Source organism: Salvelinus sp. IW2-2015, linkage group LG4q.2 (assembly GCF_002910315.2).
Source record: "Salvelinus sp. IW2-2015 linkage group LG4q.2, ASM291031v2, whole genome shotgun sequence".
NCBI lineage: Eukaryota > Metazoa > Chordata > Actinopteri > Salmoniformes > Salmonidae > Salvelinus > Salvelinus sp. IW2-2015.
Window position 1 is genome coordinate 18,510,943 of NC_036843.1, and position 21,882 is coordinate 18,532,824.

The window sequence follows — 21,882 nt, forward strand, 5'->3', positions numbered from 1 at the left end:
TCTTTTATAATTTTTTCACGTTATATAGTTTCATTAAGGAACACTGTATTTTACAGTTTGTGAAGATCAAACAGAAGCAGGTGCCTTATTTTGCCCTGGTGAGACAAAGACACTTCTGGGGAACTAAATAAGTATATCTCTCTGCCCCATTCTCATCATAGTGGATGTGACAGGAGCCTCTATTTGTCTGGACAATGGTGTCATAACTTGATATCCTCTGAAAAAAAGTAACAAAACACCACAAGAATTATAATAACCTCAAACACACATATGCCATGCATTTATTTCTTTGGGGCTCTCGAGTGGCACAGCAGTCTAAGGCACTGCATCTCAGTGCTAGAGACATCACTACAAACACCCTGATCCTCATATAGACAACATGAATTTATGCATTGATTTGTAATAAATAAGCAAGCTCCATCTCTCTTTTACTCTCACCTGGAATCATACACTCTTTCCCGGAGTGTAACTGCTCAGCACCAGCTAGTTCCCTCTCTGCCACTTGAAGAAGAGGCGTCAAGTAGCACCATCGGGCAGGCAGGCCTTGTGGTCCCGCATCAGGTCCCGGCTCAAAGTTACAGTGGTTCCCAGAGTGCAGTGTGGCATACAGCAGGAAAGGGTCACCCTCAGAACTGTCAAACAACCAGAGGTGTCAAGATCCAAACAAACCCAAAGAATACACAATGTATTGCACACAAATACACAGAGAGGACAAAACATTAAGAACACCTTTCTAATACTGCGTTGCCTAATATGATCCTCCAGAAAGCTTTGGTTTGTAAAGACATAGGACTGATTTTGTAAGACAGAGTATACAGCTGAATTAACATGTCAGTGAAGAAGCAGTGGGCCTTCTGCTGGACCAGGCTCATGTCATGTCTGTCCCAGCTGCGTGAGGGCCGCTGCATGTGCTTCCMCCACAGGACCAGAATGACCAGGCTCTGTCYCTCCAGTTCTGACACCACCACCAGGAGCTGCATGTAAACACAAAGACATTTAGCCATCATCACTTATGTCACACCACGGTCCTTTTAATTAGGCACCAAACAGAACACAATGTATTTAAAAGGACTACAAATTTCTTTGCAAATTTTAACAAAATGTTTATTGCATGCCAGCCTTAATAAACATTATTTTGCTTTTAGAAGATCAACAAAGGTTAGCTAATATAATGCATTGCATTTAGGGTGAACATTCTCCTATCCTTCAATGTAAGATTTTTATGAATGAAAGAACACAATGCATTCGCCCATTGGGATGAATACTCAGTCCGTGATGTGTTAATACCTTCATTCACTTCCTCTGTAGGGAATTTCCCTGGTTGAGTCTGAGACAATTGACACATATTATATATTGTTTTTTTAACCTTTATGCAGGTCAGTTAAGAACAAATTCTTATTTACGATGACGGCCTACATCAGCTATAGAGAAATTAATTATCTCAATGCTTAACCATTGTTTTGGCTTTTTTTGGTATTAACTATTGGTTTACTCAGGTAGGGTTGCAAAAATCCAGTAACTTTCCCAAATTTCCCTGGTTTTCCAGAAAACCCAGTTGGAGTTCCTGGACAACCCTACTCAGAGGTGATGATGATGGGAGTTATTTTCTACAGGATATTGCATATTTTCCACTTTTGACAAAAAAAGGGGAAATTAAAAAGCTGATTGCAATCTTTATATTACTTTGCTATCAATTTGCACCTGTTTGACTGAGATAATTACTTTTTTTGTCTCATTCATCTCATCTCCTCTGCAACTTTTCCCTAGGTTCCTTGCTGCAAATGAGAATATGTTCTCAGTCAACATACATGGTGAAATAAGGGTTAAATAAAGAGGACCTGTGCAAACACCATGCCATTATTTAGCACTTTTTAAAAAGATCACACCTAGGGCCGTGGCAGTCATGAAATTTTGTCCGCCYGTTATTGTCATGCAAAAGTTRATTAACATAAACATGTTTAGCATCTCCAGGCCTCCACACATACAAGCAGCATACAAGTGTAAGGTTCTGCTTTTCTTTTCTTAGTCAACCTTGTGTTCTTTTTCTTTGTGTTCTGGAACGTAGTTCTGTCTTTCATTTTTGTTCATTGATTTCACCTGTGTTCGTTTCTCACCTGGTCTCATCAGCTCCCTATTTAGTTCAGTTCTTTCTGTTTGAATGGTAGTGAGGTATTGTTTGTTTTTGACTGCCTACCTGTGTTTGACCATTGCCTGCGACCACGTTCCTGCCTTCTGCGAAGGCTTAATAAACATCTGCTGTGCTCCGTGTGTGTGTGAATCTACACCTTTTTCTCTCTGAGTATTCATTACAACAAGCTGGTGATGCACGCCTTRGGAACATCTACATTTAAGTTGAATAAATCAATTTAATATACACCATGACAATAAATCCATTATTTATTTTAGGCAGGTCTAAAGAAACATGACATGAAGAAAATGTATTTCAGAAGAACAGAATATGTTTTGGCCTACTGTATGTTATCTGGCTATACGTCACGCCATAGGCTGTAGGCTTGTACATTTAACTATCAGTGGAGGCTCCTCATAAGAGGAAAGGGAGGACCATCCTCTTTAGTGAATTTCATAAAAATAAAAATAGTCAAATATTTTTAAAAGTTAGAATTTTTATACTGAACTAAAATATAAACTCAACATGTAAAGTGTTGGTCCTATTTTTCATGATCTGAAATAAAAATTCCCTGAAATTTTGCATACACACAAAAAGCTAATTTCTCAAATTTTGAGCACAAATGTCTTTACATTCCTGTTAGTGACAGGTGTGACATATCAAGAAGCTGATAAAACAACATGATCATTACACAGGTGCACTTTGTGCTGGCGACAATAAAAGGCCACTCTAAAATGTGCAGTTTTGTCACATAACACAATGCTACAGATGTCTCAAGATTTGAGGGAGCGTGCAATTAGCATGCTGACTGCATATTAGCATGCTGTTAGCATGCTGACTGTCCACCAGAACTGTTGCCAGAGAATTGAATGTTAATTTCTCTACATAAGCCGCCRCCAACGTTGTTTTTGAGAATTTGGCAGTAGGTCCAACCTGCCTCACAACCGCAGACCACGTGTAACCATGCCAGCCCAGGACCTCCACATCCAGCTTCTTCACATTCGGGATCGTCTGAGACCAGCCACCCAAACAGCTGATGAAACTGAGGAGTATTTCTGTCTGTAATGAAGCCCTTTTGAGGGGAAAAACGAATTCTGATTGGCTGTGCCTGGCTCCCCAGTGAGTGGGTAGGCATATGCCTTCCCAGGCAACACTCATGGCTCAGCCCCTGCCCAGTCAGGTGAAATTAGGGCCTCATGAATTTATTTCAATTGACTGATATCCTTATGTCAAATCAAATCAAACTTTATTTGTCACGTGCGCCGAATACAACAGGTGTAGACCTTACAGTGAAATGCTATATACAGGCACTGGTTAGTCGGGCTAATTGAGGTAGTATGTACATGAATGTATAGTTAAAGTGATATGCATATATGKTAAACAGAGTGTAGCAGCAGCGTAAAAGAGGGGTTGGGGGGGCACAATGCAAATAGTCCGGGTAGCCATTTGATTACCTGTTCAGGAGTCTTATGGCTTGGGGGTAAAAGCTGTTGAGAAGCCTTTTGGTCCTAGACTTGGTGCTCCGGTACCGCTTGCCGTGCGGTAGTAGAGAGAACAGTCTATGACTGGGGTGGCTGGGGTCTTTGACAATTTTTAGGGCCTTCCTCTGACACCACCTGGTGTAGAGGTCCTGGTTGGCAGGCAGCTTAGCCCCAGTGTAGTACTGGAACGTACGCACTACCCTCTGTAGTGCCTTGCGGTCAGAGGCCGAGCAGTTGCCGTACCAGGCAGTGATGCAACCAGTCAAGATGCTCTCGATATTGCAGCTGTAGAACCTTTTGAGGATCTCAGGACCCATGCCACATCTTTTTCGTTTCCTGAGGGGGAAAAGGATTTGTCGTGCCCTCTTCACGACTGTCTTGGTGTGTTTAATGGATTTATTGTCATGGTGTACATTCTAGTTTGTTGGTGATGTGGACACCAAGGAACTTGAAGCTCTCAACCTGCTCCACTACAGCCCCGTCGATGAGAATGGGGGGTACTCGGTCCTCCTTTCCCTGTAGTCCTCAATCATCTCCTTAGTCTTMGTTACGTTGAGGGATAGGTTGTTATTCTGGCACCACCCGGCCAGGTCTCTGACCTCCTCCCTAATGGCTGTCTCTTCGTTGTCGGTGATCAGGCCTGCCACTGTTGTGTCTTCTGCAAACTTAATGATGGTGTTGGAGTCGTGCKTGGCCACGCAGTCGTGGGTGAACWGGGAGTACAGGAGGGGACTGAGCACGCACCCCTGGGGGCTCCAGTGTTGAGGATCAGCGTGACAGATATGATGCTACCTACCCTCACCAAATGGGGGCAGCCCGTCAGGAAGTCCAGGATCCAGTTGCAGAGGGAGGTGTTTAGTCCCAGGGTCCTTAGCTTAGTGATGAGCTTTGAGAGTACTATGGTGTTGAACGCTGAGCTGTAGTCAATGAATAGCATTCTCACATAGGTGTTCCTTTTGTCCAGGTGGGTGTAATATTTGTGTTGTGGAGAAATGACCAGGCAGGAGACGGGAGTACAGTTAGTTTTCGTTTAGTCAAAACCTCTCCTGCCCTACAGTTTTCCCGGGCACACTCGTGCGCATGTGCATTTCCTATTAGGTGTAGTAACGTACACTGTCGTAATACATCACTGCTTAGTAACAGCATAGTAACTAATATAAACAGATGTAGATCCCAGATACTACAGTGGGAAAGGGCCGCGTGGAGTGCAATAGAGCATGCATCATCTGTGGATCTGTTTGGGCGGTATGCAAATTGGAGTAGGTCTAGGGTTTCTGGGATAATAGTGTTTATGTGAGCCATTACCAGCCTTTGGAAGCACTTCATGGCTACAGACGTGAGTGCTATGGGTCTGTAGTCATTCAGGCAGGTTGCCTTAGTGTTCTTGGGCACAGGGACTATGGTGGTCTGCTTTAAACATGTTGGTATTTCAGACTCAATCAGGGACATTTTGAAAATGTCAGTAAGTAAAGACACCTGCCAGTTGGTCAGCACATGCCCGGAGCACACATCCTGTTAATCAGTCTATCCTCACGGCCTTGTGAATGTTGACCTGTTTAAAGGTCTTACTCAAATCAGCTACGGAGAGCGGGATCACACAGTCATCCAGAACAGCTGATGCTCTCATGCATGCCTCAGTGTTGCTTGCTTCGAAGCGAGCATAGAAGTGATTTAGCTCATCTGGTAGGCTTGTGTCACTGGGCAGCTCTCGCGGCTGTGCTTCCCTTTGTAGTCTGTAATAGTTTGCAAGCCCTGCCACATAAGACGAGCGTCGGAGCCGGTGTAGCACGATTCAATCCTAGCCCTGTATTGGTGCTTTGCCTGTTTGATGGTTCGTCAGAGGGCATAGCAGGATTTCTTATAAGCTTATGAGTCCCGCACCTTGAAAGCGGCAGCTCTACCTTTTAGCTCAGTGRGAATGTMTCCTGTAATCCATGGCTTCTGGTTGGCGTATGTACGTACAGTCACTGTGGGGACGATGTCCTCGATGCACTTATTGATAAAGCCAGTGACTGATGTGGTGTACTCCTCAATGCAATCGGAGTAATCCCGGAACATGTTCCAGTTTGTGATAGCAAAACAGTCCTGTAGTTTCGCATCTGCTTCATCTGACCACTTTTTTATAGACCGAGTCACTGGTGCTTCCTGCTTTAATTTTTGCTTGTAGGCAGGAATCAGGAGGATAGAATTGTGGTCAGATTTACCAAATGGAGGGCGAGGGAGAGCTTTGTACGCATCTCTGTGTGTGGAGTACAGGTGATCTAGAWTTTTTTCCCTCGGGTTGCGCATTTAACATGTTGATAGAGATTAGGTAAAACTGATTTAAATTTCCCTGCATTAAAGTCTCCGGCCACTAGGAGCGCTGCCTCTGGGTGCTCGATTTCCTGTTTMCTTATTTCCTTATAAGTGCGGTCTTAGTGCGGTCTTAGTGCCAGCATCCACCTGTGGTGGTAAATAAACAGAATATCCATGTCATCATTCAGTCACGATTCCGTGAAACATAAGATGTTACAGTTTTTGATATCCCACTTGTAGGATATTCATGGTTGTACCTCGTCTAATTTATTGTCTAATGATTGTACATTGGCGAGTAATACTGACGGTAATGGCAGCTTTCCCACTCGCCTTCTGTGGATCCRTARGAGGCACCCCGCTCTGTGTCCTCTGTACCTGTGTCTCTTTCTCTTGCCAATAATGGGGATGTTGGCCTTGTCGGGTGTTAGCAGTACATCCTGTTCGTCCTGCTTGTTGAAGAAAAAATCTTTGTCTAATCCGAGGTGAGTGATTGCTGTCCTGATATGCAGAAGCCATTTTTTGCCGTAAGATACGGTGGCAGAAACATTATGTACAAAATAAGTTACAAATAACCCGAAAACCCCCCACATAATAGCACAATTGGTTCGGTGCCCGTAAAACTGCTGCCATTTCTTCCGACGACATTTATATGAACTGTAACTCAGTAAAATKGTTTAAATTGTTGCATGTTGTGTGTATATTTTTGTTCAGTATAGATAAAACTATACTAAATATATTGAAGTCACCAAATAATTTATTTTAAAAAACTGTTTTGCAATTGTCTACAGTTGCCTCAGTATTCTGTAGGGGAGCACCATGGTGTAGCCGGAGGACAGCTAGCCTCCGTTCTCCTCTGGTCACATTGACTTCAATACAAAACCTAGGAGGCTTATGGTTCTCACCCCCTTCCATAGACTTACATAGAGATTATGACAACTTCCGGAGGACATCCTCCAACCTATCAGAGCTCTTGCAGCATAAACTGACATTTTGTCCACCAAATCAAAGGATCAGAGAATTAATCTAGTCCTGAAATCATAAGCTTTGGTCACTGGAACTCTTCCAAGTTAAGGTAAGCATTTGTTTTTATTKATGTATTGCCACCGGGGCCGGCCAGTGTAACTGCTAAACTGATTTCTGACTGTACACTGTACTGCATGATTTTAGCGGGTTTATTAGTAGTTCTAGTTGACTATGATGTGACAACGATGTAGGCTGTGTGTAGCGGTTAGCGGTCATGATATGACGTTTTGGCTAGGAAAGGTTTTTTCACCTGGTCACAGACAGCTGATGTGTTGTGCAAGCGAAGGGAAAAGGTGAGGAGGAGACTGAATAGATAGTTGCGAGAAGTAATTATATACAGTATAYGCCTACAACGAGCAAAGTGATCATGCTGTTTTTATGTGGCTGCTATGAAAGTGAACTGTTAGCGTGTGATTAGGGGTGTATTCATTCCACCTATTCTGTTGAACCTTCACCTCACTAAAAACCCGGGTTCGATCCCAGGCTGTGTCACAACCGGTTGTGACCGGGAGTCCGATAGGGCGGTGCACAATTGGCCCAGCTTCGCCTGGGTTAGGGAAGGGTTTGGATGGGCACCTGCAGGCTGGCTTCGGTCGTCAGTTGGACGGTGCCTCCTCCAACACATTGGTGGGGCTGACTACCGGGTTAAGTGGGGGGGTGTTAAGAAGTGCGGTTTGGCGGGTCATGTTTCGGAGGACGCATGACTCGACCTTCGCTTCTCCCGAGCCCGTTGGGGAGTTGCAGCGATGAGACAAGATCGTAATTGGATCYCAATTGGATATCACAAAATTGGGGAGAAAAGGGGTGTAAACTAAAAATAATAAATAAAAGAATGATGACATTCAATGCTGCAAAAATGTTTTGATACCCTTTCCCAGATCTGTGCCTCGACACAATCTTGTCTCGGAGCTCTACGGACAATTCCTTCGACCTTATGGCTTGGTTTTTGCTCTGACATGCACTGTCAACTGTGGGACCTTACATAGATAGGTGTGTGCCTTTCCAAATCATGTTGAATCAATTTAATTTACACCAGGTGGACTCCAATCAAGTTGTAGAAACATCCCAAGGATGGTCAATGGAAACAGGATGCACCTGAGCTCAATTTCTAGTCTCATAGCAAATGGTCTGAATACTTATGTAAATAAGGTATTTCAGTTTTTATTTTTAATAAATTAGCTAAATTTTCTAAAAGCCTGTTTTCGCTTTGTCATTATTGGGTATTGTGTGTAGATTGATGAGGGGAACAAATTATGTAATACATTTTAGAATAAGGCTGTAACGTAACAAAATGTGGAAAAAGACAAACATTTCTTAATATACTCAGTCCATCATTACTTTAGGCCTATGTATAAGGTCTAATTTGCATATGGGTGTTTGGAATTAATCATCACCTCTGAAAGTGCTGTCCATTTCATTGCACTCTCTTGGCATTCTCTCAACCAGCTTCACAAGTTAGTCACCTGGAATGCATATCAATTAACAGGTGTGCCTTGTTAAAAGTTAATTTGTGGAATTTCTTTCCTTCTTAATGCATTTGAGCCAATCAGTTGTGTTGTGACAAGGTAGGGCTGGTATACAGAAGATAGCCCTATTTGGTAAAAGACCAAGCTCATATTATGGCAAGAACAGCTCAAATAGACAAAGAGAAATGACAGTCCATCATTACTTTTAAGACATAAAGGTCAGTCAATATGGAAAATTCCAGAATTTCAAAAACCATCAAGCACTATGATAAAACTGGCTCTCATGATGACCACCACAGGAAAGGAAGACCCAGAGTTACGTCTGCTGCAGAGGATAAGTTCACTAGAGTTACCAGCCMCAGAAATTGCAGCCCAAATAAATGCTTCACAGAGTTCAATTAACAGACACATCTCAACATCAACTGTTCAGAGGASACTGTGTGAATCAGGCCTTCATGGTCGAATTGCTGCAAAGAAACCAATACTAAAGGACACCAATAAGAAGAAGAGACTTGCTTGGGCCAAGAAACACGAGCAATGGACATTAGACCGGTGGAAAGCTGTCCTTTGGTCTGATGAGTCCAAATGTGAGATTTTTGGTTCCAATCACCGAGTCTTTGTGAGATGCAGAGTAGGTGAACAGATGATCTCCGCATGTTTGGTTCCCACTATGAAGCTTGGAGGAGGAGGTGTGATGATGTGATAGAGATACGCCTTCCCATCTGGTTTGCGCTTAGTGGGACTATCATTTGTTTTTCAACAGGACAATGACCCAACACACCTCCAAGAAGGAGAGTGATGGACCAAGAAGGAGAGTGATGGAGTGCTGCATCAGATGACCTGGCCTCCACAATCACCTGACCTCAACCCAATTGACATAGTTTGGGATGAGTTGGACCGCAGAGTGAAGGAAAAGCAGGCAAAAAGTGCTCAGCATATGTGGGAACTCCTTCAGAACTGTTGGAAAAMCATTCCAAGTGAAGCTGGTTGAGAGTGTGCAAAGCTGTCATCAAGGCAAAGGGTGGCTACTTTGAAAAATATAAAATATATATAAAATATACATTTTTGGTTACTACATGATTCCATATGTGTTATTTCATAGTTTTGGTGTCTTCACTATTATTCTACAATGTAGAAAATAGTAAAAATAAAGAAAAACCCTTGAATGTGTAGGTGTGTCCAAACTTTTGACTGGAACTGGAAGTGTTTGATGTGATTTTCGATTGCGTTTGCATTGATGTCAGAGTGGTTAGAGGGACAATAGAGCCCTGAGTACCAGGCCATTAGGACCTGGTGATCGTTAGCGAGTTGAGTACTACTAATGCATGTCCAGAGTGGATAATGATTCAACGGCCACTTACAATTTTACTGGTGTCATGACTCAGGACTGCAGGTGTTGCAGTAATTTGGTCACCGCAACAGCCCTAATCACACCCTGTTCTCTTTCTGTCCACTCTAGATGAGGAAGTGTTGACCTGGGAACAGCCGGTGGATGTGGCTGTTTTCTGCTAACTCATCATGGGGGAAGTGAGCTTGGAGCAGCAGGTGTAAGGTTTACCAAGTAAAGCGTGAGACAAGAGCCATGAACTTTTAGCTGTAACCTGAAGTAATTTATATTTCTCACCTCATTGTTGTATCCGTTTTAGTTTCTCATTCTCTCTTCTAGCAAGAAGAGGAAGATGGAAAAAAATAAACCCAGAATAATCATTTAATTACACAACGATTTCTATATTAAAAGTCATTGCTTATTGCAAATATCTGTTAATAGTAGATTCATGGTTTTACACACAAAAAAACTCCTACATGTCTAGTTGTCCGATGTGGTTGAGGCTGCAGACGTGTGGGTTGTGGAGATGTGGCCTTTAGCTCATAACTGGGATGGAAGTTTACCCCACACACACACTTGAAATACTGATGTTAGTCATGTGAGAACCGGAGAGGAAACCCCCTCAATAAGGCATCAGGGTCTGTAGGTGTGCTGAAACAATACTCTCTGTGCTGTGATTATACAAACACAGAACTCCTATATTTTTTAATATATATTTTTTATTATTTATTTATTTATTTATTTGAAAGCAGGGGATTAATATCTACTCTATGCAGTCAGTGACCTGAGGCCACAGCCCCTCCTGCTCACTTCACCTGTCWGAGAAACAATAATGCCACACAATTGTGGGGAGTTGGAGGGAGGAAAAGGAATGTTATTATTCACACTGTGTGGTCAGACTCTGTGGTGACTGAGGGTTCTGCTTACAGATAGAAACCCACAGAGTATGGTTAGGCTATGAAAAAATATATACCCATCTTTCCCACAGGATCCAATCTAAACAACAGCCTCCCACATCACCCTGCAGCTGTGACAATGCAATCTCCACTGTGTCTCAAGTGGGGGAAGACTGGCATTACAACTAAGTCACTTCAATGGAATTCAAGACGTTCCCTTTCAGGATATTTGTATTTGGCTCTATCCGAGGGGTCTATCCGAGGGGGAGGCAGGTAGCCTAATGGTTAGATACCCTAAATGCTATTGCCTGCAGTTGTGCTCTTGAGCAAGGCACTTAACCCCCCACAACAACAGCTCCTTGGGAGTCCAGTGAGGCAGCCACCTGCACCTCTTCTAAACCTGTATATGTATGTGTGTCTTCCTGAGAGGTTAAAAGCGGAAATTAKATTTTGGTTGGACATGGTGTGCAACTGACCGATAAAGTGATCTTAATGTTAATCTATTAATCTATATCTGCTGGTGTGGCTGTGCTCCATATTACCCCCTAGTGGCAAAAGGAGAGATGGTGGAGACATACTGTACATACAGTACATCCTYTTCAGAATTACRTAATTGTACWGAMTCACAAATACAGAATAGGCACCCTTTAAATTCTGTAACTAGGAATTAGGTAATATTCACAGTGATTCCAGCCTTAGTCATTATATTGGAAAATCAACAAGTACTTTTCTCTCACAGATTCAACTAAACMGATGTTTGAGAGTATTTGTTTTAATGATGATGACTGATGCTCGACCACTCAAGTAGTAGAAAATTAAGGAAATCCACCCATTGCATTGGGAGATTTCTTTTTGAGTGACACGGACTGTGGTTTGCTTAGTTTGGAAGACAGGGGAAGAGTAACAGTGAGTCAGCATGAACCTCAAGCACACTAACATGAGCTGTTGCCTTGCCAACTGGAAATGGTAACACCAACTGTGGGTGTTCATTATGTTCTAATAGCTACTGTAGAGAGGGCAGGGAAGGAGAGAGAAGGGCAGGAGAAGGCATGGTAGGAGAGGGCTGGGCAGGGCATGGCACGGCACGGCATGAGAGGGCAGGGCTGGGACTTGGAGATTCCATCAGGTGCAGTCTAATTGCATTGCAGAAGCCACATCAATAACACATCTCAACCTTATGTGTCAGATCTTATGGTCAGATCAACAGTGCCAACCTAGGCTCGGAACATTTCGTACCATCTTGCTCAGATTGTTGTTCCATTGAGTTTGGCAGGTCGCTGCCTTAAGAAAATAGACAAGGCCTTGCCTTAACTCATGACAATTATATATTCTGGATTCACACCGCCAGATATGAGAGATCTGGCAGAGCACTCACCATCTGCGACTGGTTCCCTTTGATGCCCATGTTGGCAATGTTGAAACCATCTATGACCATGTCAAAGGCCGGCTTCCACTTGACAAAGTTCTTGAAGCTCTCCAGCTCCTGGGAGAGGGAGAAACATTTGGTTACCCAAGCGACTMGTTTAAATATTTGGTGAAATGCTATGTGCTTCCATTTTAAATGTTTGTGCATGTCAAGTGCATATCATATGTAATATTGGCATTTTTATGATGCATTTCAATGTCTCACAGCTATCAAATATCAAAATCTTAGGTGAAATATAAAGGGGCTGGGGGGGATTCACATGCTGGAACAATATCACTTCATGACAACACCAGACTTGAAAGTCACAAGCACCAGCTCACGTTGCATGCCTGACTGTATACAACAAGGATGAATTTTAGTAACAGGGCAAGACTTGCTCAATATTTACTGAACTTGACAGCCAGACCTTCCCTTTTTTTGTCATGTTTTTCTTTTCTTGTTTCCATTTCAATGGGAACCTGGACTGGCTCCAGATATGAGTCTGGCAGTACACAGTACAGTGGGGGAATTTCTGGCTGGACCACATGCCAACTCCAGGCCACACCTCTACATGTCTGTCTATCATGTACATTGTACACTGTATGTATGCATGCATTGGTCTCTCGTGTTGCCGTCACTGCTGCATTGGAAATAGAGATCCATTTACATTTCATTGGTAAGAGGTTGGTAAATACTGGTCATACATGTCTAAATCTAAAGTATTTTGCTGAACTAAAATGTTTCTTTAAAAAAWAGGATTTCATCACATGTATATGCAAATATGTTCCTCATGTTTCCAGAGAATGCAATGAGACTGACCAACTGCAGCCTACACACAGGACATTACAGTAGGACACTGCAGAGTCCATTCATTGTTCAACAAATCATGTTGTATAAGTGTCTATTATACAATACTGTAGCCATGGGAACAGGCCACTACTTTCACTTCTTTGTCTCTGCGATGCAAATAGCCTGAGAAATCCCCCGCCACACCCCAACACAAACCTCAAAGTCCACCAGAACAACAGTACTGTATACCCTTGCAAAATACTAACCATTCTTCAAGGTGGCTCCAACTGCTTGATTGTACTGTACCTTTGAGAATAAAAAATGCAGKTAATAATTCTATAAAGAATTGTAGCTTATTTGACTAAAGCTAGTAACTTGTCCCTTGTAGCGTCAGCTGTGTGAATTGTGTRAGTTGCTCTGTCTAGTGGTGTCAATTTTTGTATATTTTCCATTTGGTTTAAATTTTTTATATTATGCACTTCGAGATTATTCTGTATAATAAAAAGCACTTTGCAAATGTCATAAATTATTATTATTAATATTATTACTTTTATTTTAACAGCATTGCAGTGAGACATCTGTATAGAATGGAAAGGGGAAGAATATTTGGGGAATCCKTCTTTTGTGCAGAAGGGAGAAAGTTCTGAAATAAATAACATTCAGAAGTCAAGAAATGTTCAGGCCCTGTTTCAGGCCATAGACATTCATATTCATTAAGTGTCCATATACAGGCCTCTGTGATAAAAGCAGGATGTTAACATCTAGTTGACCAATAGGCTTGGGACGAGGTTACTTTCACATTTACTTCACCTCTACCTTATTAACACAGCTTGTTGTGTTGCTATCTACTCCCTGCAGCAAAAGCAGTTGTCATGGAGAGTTGAGGTAGCACAATGGGACTAGAAGAACTGGGAATTCTCAGAGGTTGTAGGGTCACGTGACTGGTGCCTAGATGTTGTTTGTTTGATGGAGTCTGATACAATGAATCTCCAGTGTAGTTCCATAATACCTTTTTTGCACTATTGGTAAGTAAGCATTTCACTGTAAGGTCTACACCTGTTGTATTCAGCGCACGTGACAAATAAAKGTTGGTTTGATTTGATTGTGGAGGGAAAGGGTTTGGCAAGGCACAGCCTTCGCTTTGGCTCCCCCCCCTGTCCAGCTCAGGTGTTCGGCGTCGCTGGCCMTCTAGCTGCTGCCGAACCTGCTGCTGGCAATCGCCCTTCACTCATTAACCCCGTACTTGTCTCATCATCATTACACACATCTGGTTCCAATCCCCACTCTATCACTGCATATATACTCCCTCTGTCATTTGTCTTTGTCGGTCATTGTAAATGTTGCTTGTTTTATTATTTTGCATTTTGGGTTTCATCCCGCTTTTATATATGCTGCTTTAATAAATTCAGTAGTTCTAAACCTGAGACCGCCTCCTGCCTACTCCTCTCTACACTTGACAAGTAGGAAGAGATTATTTCACATTTGATGGCTCTTCATTGTTCTTGCACAATGAAGTTATCCATGTGGAAAAAGGACAGAAGTCRGAGAAACAATTTTATCAACAAGATAAAATGTCTAAAATCACTGAGGAGCCTACATATTAAATGCATTAGGCTACACAGTGACATTCCACAACTATTCTACAAAAATCCCCCAACCTCCCAAAACAAAAGTTGTAGATAACTATTTGTTCCACCCATGTCTGTGACCTAATAYTGTCTAGTCTAAAGCAAAAMAAACRGGTTGTTTAAGTTCTATGGCTGGMTCTATATTCTAAAAAACCCTGTCAACTTGTTTCAAAATGTTACCATAAACTCTTTCTTGTCAGTGTAAGATTATTTTTGTGTTTATGCTATGCCTTTACCTCTAAAAGTATTGATTGGGACAGAKAGAGAAATTGGCTAAAACAAAGCAGTATTGTGAATCCTAGACAAAAATTATGCAGATGCTTTCAATTGGTTCTGAATGCATTGTTCTTGCACTGTTTCATGCGACAGATTTAACAAAAGTTGAACCTTGAAAAGAAAACACTGATGCTGCATAGGAGCATGCAAGGAGCAACGCTCCAGCCCCAGGACTGAAGGCGTTAGTTTTCAGTGCCCCACAGTGGTTTCACTACATAAACTACTCACTCATGTAGACATGGGGGGTTAGAGTCTGCGCAAGCACACACACGCACACACACACACACACAGGGACTTTCCAGGGTCACTCATGTGAGAGCCTGTTGAGGGTTGAAATGTGAAACTCTTTTGTGCAGCTTACAACTGCAGCGGGCTAAAAACTGTCCAAGCTGTGCACAGAAATAAACATGTCACAAAAAGCTAGTGTTACCTAAAGCAACAGAGAGGGATTACAGCTCAAAACAGGGATTTAACTGACATGCAGCAGCAGCGAATTGCATTTCCGTAAAATAAACTGCCATAAAATAGCTTATTACTTTATTATACAATATGCATATCTTTATCTATACTGAACATGCCAATTGCATGCWKGCTCAAAACTTGAGACATACGTGGCATTGTGTTGTGTGACAAAACTMCACATTTTAGAGTGGTGCAGGCCTACCGGCAGACTCTGTTGCCCCGGCTGCAGGAGGGCACAGAGGAGCTCCTCTGGGAAGTGATGGAGGTGTCTCGCCTGCTTTCCCTGCTCTTGAGGGATGTGGCCCGCGCCAATGGATGGGCCATGGCGCAGGTGGTTACCTCSCGGCGCCATCTCTGGCTGGCCCAATCCCGTCTGTCAGCTGCTCTCCAGAGCACATTTGCCACTCTCCCAATCACCCCAGGGCTGACGTTTMGCCCAGGGGTTGATGACATTCTGGAGCAGACCGATAAGGTTCGTAGGGACCGGGAGACCCTGAGACGGTTCATGCCGCCTCTTCAGGCCCGGGTCCAAGGCAGACGGACCGTCGCCARTCACCTGCACCCGAACGATAGTGGGGTCCCTCTCCTGCCCCATCGCCTCATGCTGAGGGACGACAGCAGGGAGGGGCACAGCGTGCGGTGGAGCAACAACCTGTCAACCGTCACCACCACAGGGACGTACCTGGGGAACCCAGGCGCACGGGGCACCAGAGGAGAGGCGGGCTACGGCAGGACCCCTGACACACCCTTCCCCGGCCTCGGCCGCTTCTCCTGGTCTCAAAGGGCAAAGTGGGGGGAGGGTGTGGAGTCCCACTAGGTGTTGTCCACAATGCTCGAGGGCTACCGACTCCAATTCCGGTGCCGGCCCTCATCCTTCAGGGACCTTTGTGTCACCACGGTGGCCGACCTCCTGAAAAAAAACCTGCGGCTGGAGATCTCCTCACTCCTGGACAATTGTGCCATCCACAGGATCGAGACATCAGAATGGCTAGGTGGGTTCTACTCCACTTATTTTGTGCTCCCAAAAAGAGACGGAGGGTTCGACCAATTCTGGACCTCCAAAACCTCAATGCGTACTTCCATGTTCCTGTTCACCCAGCTCATTGGCAGTATCTCCGATTCGTTTTCGAAGGGACAGCTTACGAATTCATGGTTCTTCCCTTCGGCCTCTCCTTGGCACACGCACTTTCACAAAGTGCATGGACGCTGTCCTGGCAKCTCTCACGTCCTGAGGATTGTTTATCCTCAATTACCTGGACGATTAGCTGATTTGTGCCCTGACCAGGACATAGGTCCTGTCAGACAGAGACATGCTCCTGACCCACATCGCGGGCTGGGTCTGACACCCACCCAGAGGATGGCCTTCATTGGCATGGAACTGGACTCAGTTCTCATGAGAGCACGCCTGCCCACCAGAAGGGTTCAGGCGATCTTATCTTGTCTCGACCACTTTCGGCAGGAGCGGGTGSTATCCGCCCTGACCTGCCAACGCCTGTTGGGCATGCTGACGGCGGCCTCGTTGCTGATTKCCCTGGGSRWGCTCCATCTCCGGCCTCTTCAARGATGGTTCAACTCCCACCGGCCGCACCCGAAGCGCCACCGTCACCGCCAGCTGTGGGTGACCGCACAGCATTCTTGAGGTGGCGCAGTCACTCCTTTCTCTCAGGTGGGTTGGAGATGCTGAGTATATGCCGTCGGGAGCTGGTCAGCACAGACGCCTCCCAGATCGGCTGGGGGGGTGTGACCAAGGGCAGGTAGGCCAGCGGCTGTTGGCTATCCCCTTGGAGCAGCAGGCACATCAATACACTAGAGCTCCGAGATGTACTGCTGGCCCTGCYGTCTTTCCTTCCACATCTGAAGGGAAGACATGTTCTGGTGAGAACGAACAACACCACAGTGGTAGCTTACATCAACCATCAGGGTGGACTAAGGTCCCACCACCTCCATCTTATGTCACGGGAGCTCCTTCTCTGGGCTCAGGGACATCTAGTGTCTCTACGCGCAGCACACATACCTGGCATCCTGAATGTAGCTGTGGATATGTTCTCAAGGGAGGGCCCGCCACCATGGGACTGGAGTTGCACCTGTGGGACAAGTTCGGGAGGTCGCAGGTGGACCCATTTGCCTCCCTGGACAATGCACACTGCCTCCTGTGGTACTCCATGTCAGAGCCACCAGGGCCTCTGGGCTTGGATGCTCTGGCTCATGATTGGCCAGGGCTGGAGTTTTACGCATTCCCCCCTTTTCCCCTGATCCAGGCTGTGCTGGACAGAACCAGAATGGCGGAGCATCGTATGCTGCTGGTGGCCCCATACTGTCCCAGACGACCCTGGTTCAGCCTTCTCCTTGCCCTGTTGACTGGGACACCTTGGCAACTGCCCCTGAGACCCAACCTGCTGTCTCAGGCTGGGGGAACTCTGTGGCATTCAAGACCACACCGCCTCAGTCTGTGGCACCAATGGTCCATTTACAGGAGGGCGCAATGTGCTACCGGATGGACCCCGGMGGGAGGAGTATATCTCTCCGCCTCAACCCTTCATTCCTCCCGAAGGTTCTGTCAGACAAACATGTGAACATCCCTTTAATCCTGTCTGCTTATGACCCCCCCGGCAGTGGCGGGGGAGCCTGGGCCTCCCTCCGGCATGCTGTGCCCTGTGCGGGCACTGGCTGCCTATGTGGAGCGGACACGGTCAGTGAGAACAACAGACCAGCATTTGTCTGCTATGGTGAGAGAGTCCTGGGGGCTGGGCTATCAAAGCAGAGGCTCTCTCACTGGATCATAGACACGATTACGACAGCATACCGCCTGGCTGGCAGGCCAGTGCTGGGATCTGAGGTGGCACATTCAACACGAGGTGTGGCTGCGTCCTGGGCTCTACTGAGACGAGTGCCCCTCGCTGATATCTGTGCTGCGGCCAGCTGGGCTTCATCTTCCAACTCTTCTAAGTWCTATCGGGTAAATGTGGCACCTCCCTCTGCMGTTGGTTCAGCGGTCCTGGGCATCGCCTCCCCTTCCGGGGACTGTGCTGTGACCCCCCTTCCACTTTGACGGCCCCTGTYTCTCGATCCCTCGCTGAGACTTCGCTGCAGGCTGGCTAGGTCCCTCTAGCACCGACTAAATCTGGTACGGGTATACCAATATATTGGAGTGATCCAATATAGTGAAACATAACGAAGGTTACGTATGTAGCAACAGTTATGTGAGCTATATGGAGCACTCTAATCCTCTAGGGTGCTAGAGGCACCTCAAAAATGATGTCGAGAACATGTGTCACGGRCATGGGGTCTATATATAGGGGCGTGACACAGGTGTACATGGGAGTAAATCTATAAATCCTCACTTCGGATTTATCCCTCTGCCGCGGAGTAATACCAACATATTGGAGTGATCCATATAGCTCACATAACCACGGTTACATACGTATCCTTCGTTTTTCATGGTTCGGGTTAGGCCCTTTAGTTCCAGTGAAGGGAAATCTTAATGCTACWGTATACAATGACATTTTAGATGATTCTTTGCTTCCAACCTTGTGGCAACAGTTTGGGGGAAGGCCCTTTCCTGTTTCAGCATGACAATGCCCCTGTGCACAAAGCGAGGTCCATACAGAAATCGTTCGTCGAGATCGGTGTGGAAGAACTTGACTTGCCTGCACAGAGCCCTGACCTCAACCCCATCGAACACCTTTGGGATGAATTGGAATTGAATTGGAAGGCCGTTATAGCAGCCAAAGGGGGACCAACTCCATATTAATGAKCATGATTTTGGAATGAGATGTTCGACGAGGAGCTGTCCACATACTTTTGGTCATGTAGTGTATRGGTACAAAAAGGAATTCCCATGCTCCCATTAAGACAAAACAGAATTAACAAGGTGTTTTCCCCACAGTAGTCTGTAGGTTATATTGTGTATAAAGGCTTGCACACATCGCAATGAATYAGTATCTAGCGTTCGTCTGCCGATCGTTCAGCGTGCTGTGTTTTAAGTACCACCCGCGGTAGACGTCTGGCTGCCAACATTTTCACAAAATTCTACAWGTAAAATCGGTGGGCAAATTACGTTCAGAGGTGCTAAGTACTCTCAGACTYTAAATGCTATTGGTGTGTRTGAGCCCTAAGAAGCATTAGGTACATAAGATAAGACTCAGTCTCTAAGAATTGTATGTTTCCTCCCATGCGTCTGAAGATTTCTTATTGAAGAAACATAAATGGTCACATATAGGAACAGTGATAAATGGAGGTAAGCTAGATACTGCACAATTATTTTGATCTGAGAAGAGCCTACAAGCAGCTATCATCAAACACTGCATTTAGACAGGCGGCCCAATTCGGATATTTTTGACCAATCACATTAGATCTTTCCACATCAGCTCTTTTTCAGAGCCAATCTGATTGGTCAAAAGACCAATTAGTGAAAAAACTATCCGATTTGGGCTGCCTGTCTAACAAAGCCAATGAGGTGCAACAGGTCTTTTCCAGTAAAGGCTGAAATGTATTTTGTCACCTACATATTGACCAGCCTTTGCTAGTGTCTGCAATGTGTGGCTGGACTGAGCTGACTGACTATAGCGGGCTCAGTGAGGGATACATAGAGAGACACAGGGAGCTAAATGTGCTGCAACTGGAAATCCCCCCCTGATCAGCAAGATCCACCCTGAACAACACTGTATCACGCAATAATGCATTTCTCAGCTGATTAGTTTGACCAATACTTAAAAAATGTTTGCCCAAACATCCAGCACCAAATGAATAGTTCAATGCAAAATCAAAAATMTGCAAATCTCACTGCATGCATCTGGAGAAATGCAGGAGAAATCTACAGTTGCTTGACATTACCAACCCTCTGCCATTAAATTCACATCGTGCAGACTTGGTTTAATACTACACTAGCACCATCTACTGGCCATTGTATCTATCTACTTTTACATGATGTGTTTGTTCAACCAAATGTATTCAAAAGGATCGGCTGATAAAAAAAACATAAAGCTGACCTGTAGTGCAGACAGTTTGCATAATGTGTTTGGACACTATCAGTGTGGTGATAGACAAGAGGGAGACAAATAAGAAAGAAAAAGAGGTTCCCAAACCTCTGGAGTGGTCTCATTTAAGACATCTCTGCCTTGGATCACATCCCCCATAACCCTGTCCTTGAGCTGGGCGTACTCCTCCGGACTCTGTGATGAATTCCAGCTCTGCCTGACAGCTCAGACACAATCCCCTGGTTACAGGGGGTAAAGAGGCCAGAGGTAAAAAAAAAAAAATTTTTTCCAGCCATCTAGATTTCTTATAGAAGTAGCCTATGAAGTGCTGATTAAAACTCTGAATTCATTAGGTCTAATGGTTTAATGACGAGGAGAATGTTTATGTCGTTACCTGGGATCTACGGTGGACCAGCTTCCACTCCACTTCTGGTCTAGAAGATTGGCAGGAGAGAGGAAGATATCATCAAACTAAAATAGGCACAACCCATGCTTTGTTCCAATAATTTTGTGTGATTGTAGGCCTATTCAGTAACCTATACTCAGGATTTACCTCTCAAACCAAGCTTTGATATCTTTAGCCAGAGTCTCCATGGGATAGATCTGGTTGTCTCTATYTGAAGCAGGATGGACTGCAGCCCGTCCCCATGGCCCTGATGAGAGAGGCCACACTGGAATAGGGCCTGCCATGTCTCCTGGTTGGGAATGAGGCCCTTCTCCATCAGTTCGGCATACAGGGCCCCGGCAGTGGCACCATCACCATGCAGTACTGCCCCCACGATGGCATCGCCGTAGTTACGCGGTGATGGCRCTCTTGATGGGTGTGATAGCGCCTCCTTCCAGCGTTCTGATCTGCTAAAGCCCTTTATGAGCAGGCTGGAGGCCCTGGTGTCTAACGTCATGATCTGGCTCCTCATGATGTCATACTTGTTAAACACCTCCAAGTGGTGGCCACTGCTGACACACAGGGTGAGGTATTGAAGAAGCAGCTCGTAAGACAGTGTCCCGGTATCCATTGCAAAATAGGGACTTGGCCACGCTAATGTCTGTCCCATCGGCCAGCATTGATGCCATCATCGTCAAAGCGATCGGGGTTCGGTGAAGTCAATTTGAGTCTCTCCCTTTCTGAGGCAGTGCGAGGGTGGTCTGGGGGTTCCACTCTCTTATTCTTTCTGGGGAAGTCTGGTTGTTCCTCCTACAGGGCCGCCTCAGCCCTCTTCTTTTGGTATTCAGCAGTTATCTTAGCTGTTCCAGCAGCAAACACTGACTTGGGAAAAGGGGGCCTCTCTCTGATATTGAAGTCCCTCTGTCTGTCTTCTTTCCTGTTGGTACCTTCATGTCTACTCACTCCTTTCATGCATAATAGTCTGGTGCAACCTGATAGCTTGCTAATCACATTATTTAGGGGAATAAAGCCAGGAGTGCTGGGATGAGAGTGTGGGCTAATGTATTTGACGTTTTCTTGGTTTTGATATCAGGAAGGAGTCCATTGTTTACAGAAAATATTTTGATGATACCAACTACTTTAACAATATTATTTTGTACACACTGTCAGTGTCAGCTGTGCGGTCTCATGCCTCTGTTGTATCAAAAACAGTTAAGTGAAGTTCAAACTAACATTAGCTAGCTAGCTGGAAGTGTCAAGACACATCCGTTGTCATTTCCTACAAGTAACAACCAGTTAACAGCTGATAATAACAGGTTTAATTATTTTATTCTTTGGCTGATAA

General features: G+C 44.9%; 1 protein-coding gene across 1 annotated transcript; it reads right to left on the bottom strand.

The window, feature by feature from the left end:
• Nucleotides 1-85: 85 nt before the first annotated feature.
• prorp (protein only RNase P catalytic subunit) lies at nt 86-21,509 on the bottom strand. The gene is given in 12 exon segments (XM_070443289.1): nt 86-217; nt 439-571; nt 573-632; nt 829-974; nt 11,992-12,099; nt 20,261-20,348; nt 20,350-20,391; nt 20,547-20,594; nt 20,706-20,775; nt 20,778-21,178; nt 21,180-21,230; nt 21,232-21,509. Coding segments are annotated over 12 exon segments (1,557 nt in total).
• Nucleotides 21,510-21,882: the final 373 nt, after the last annotated feature.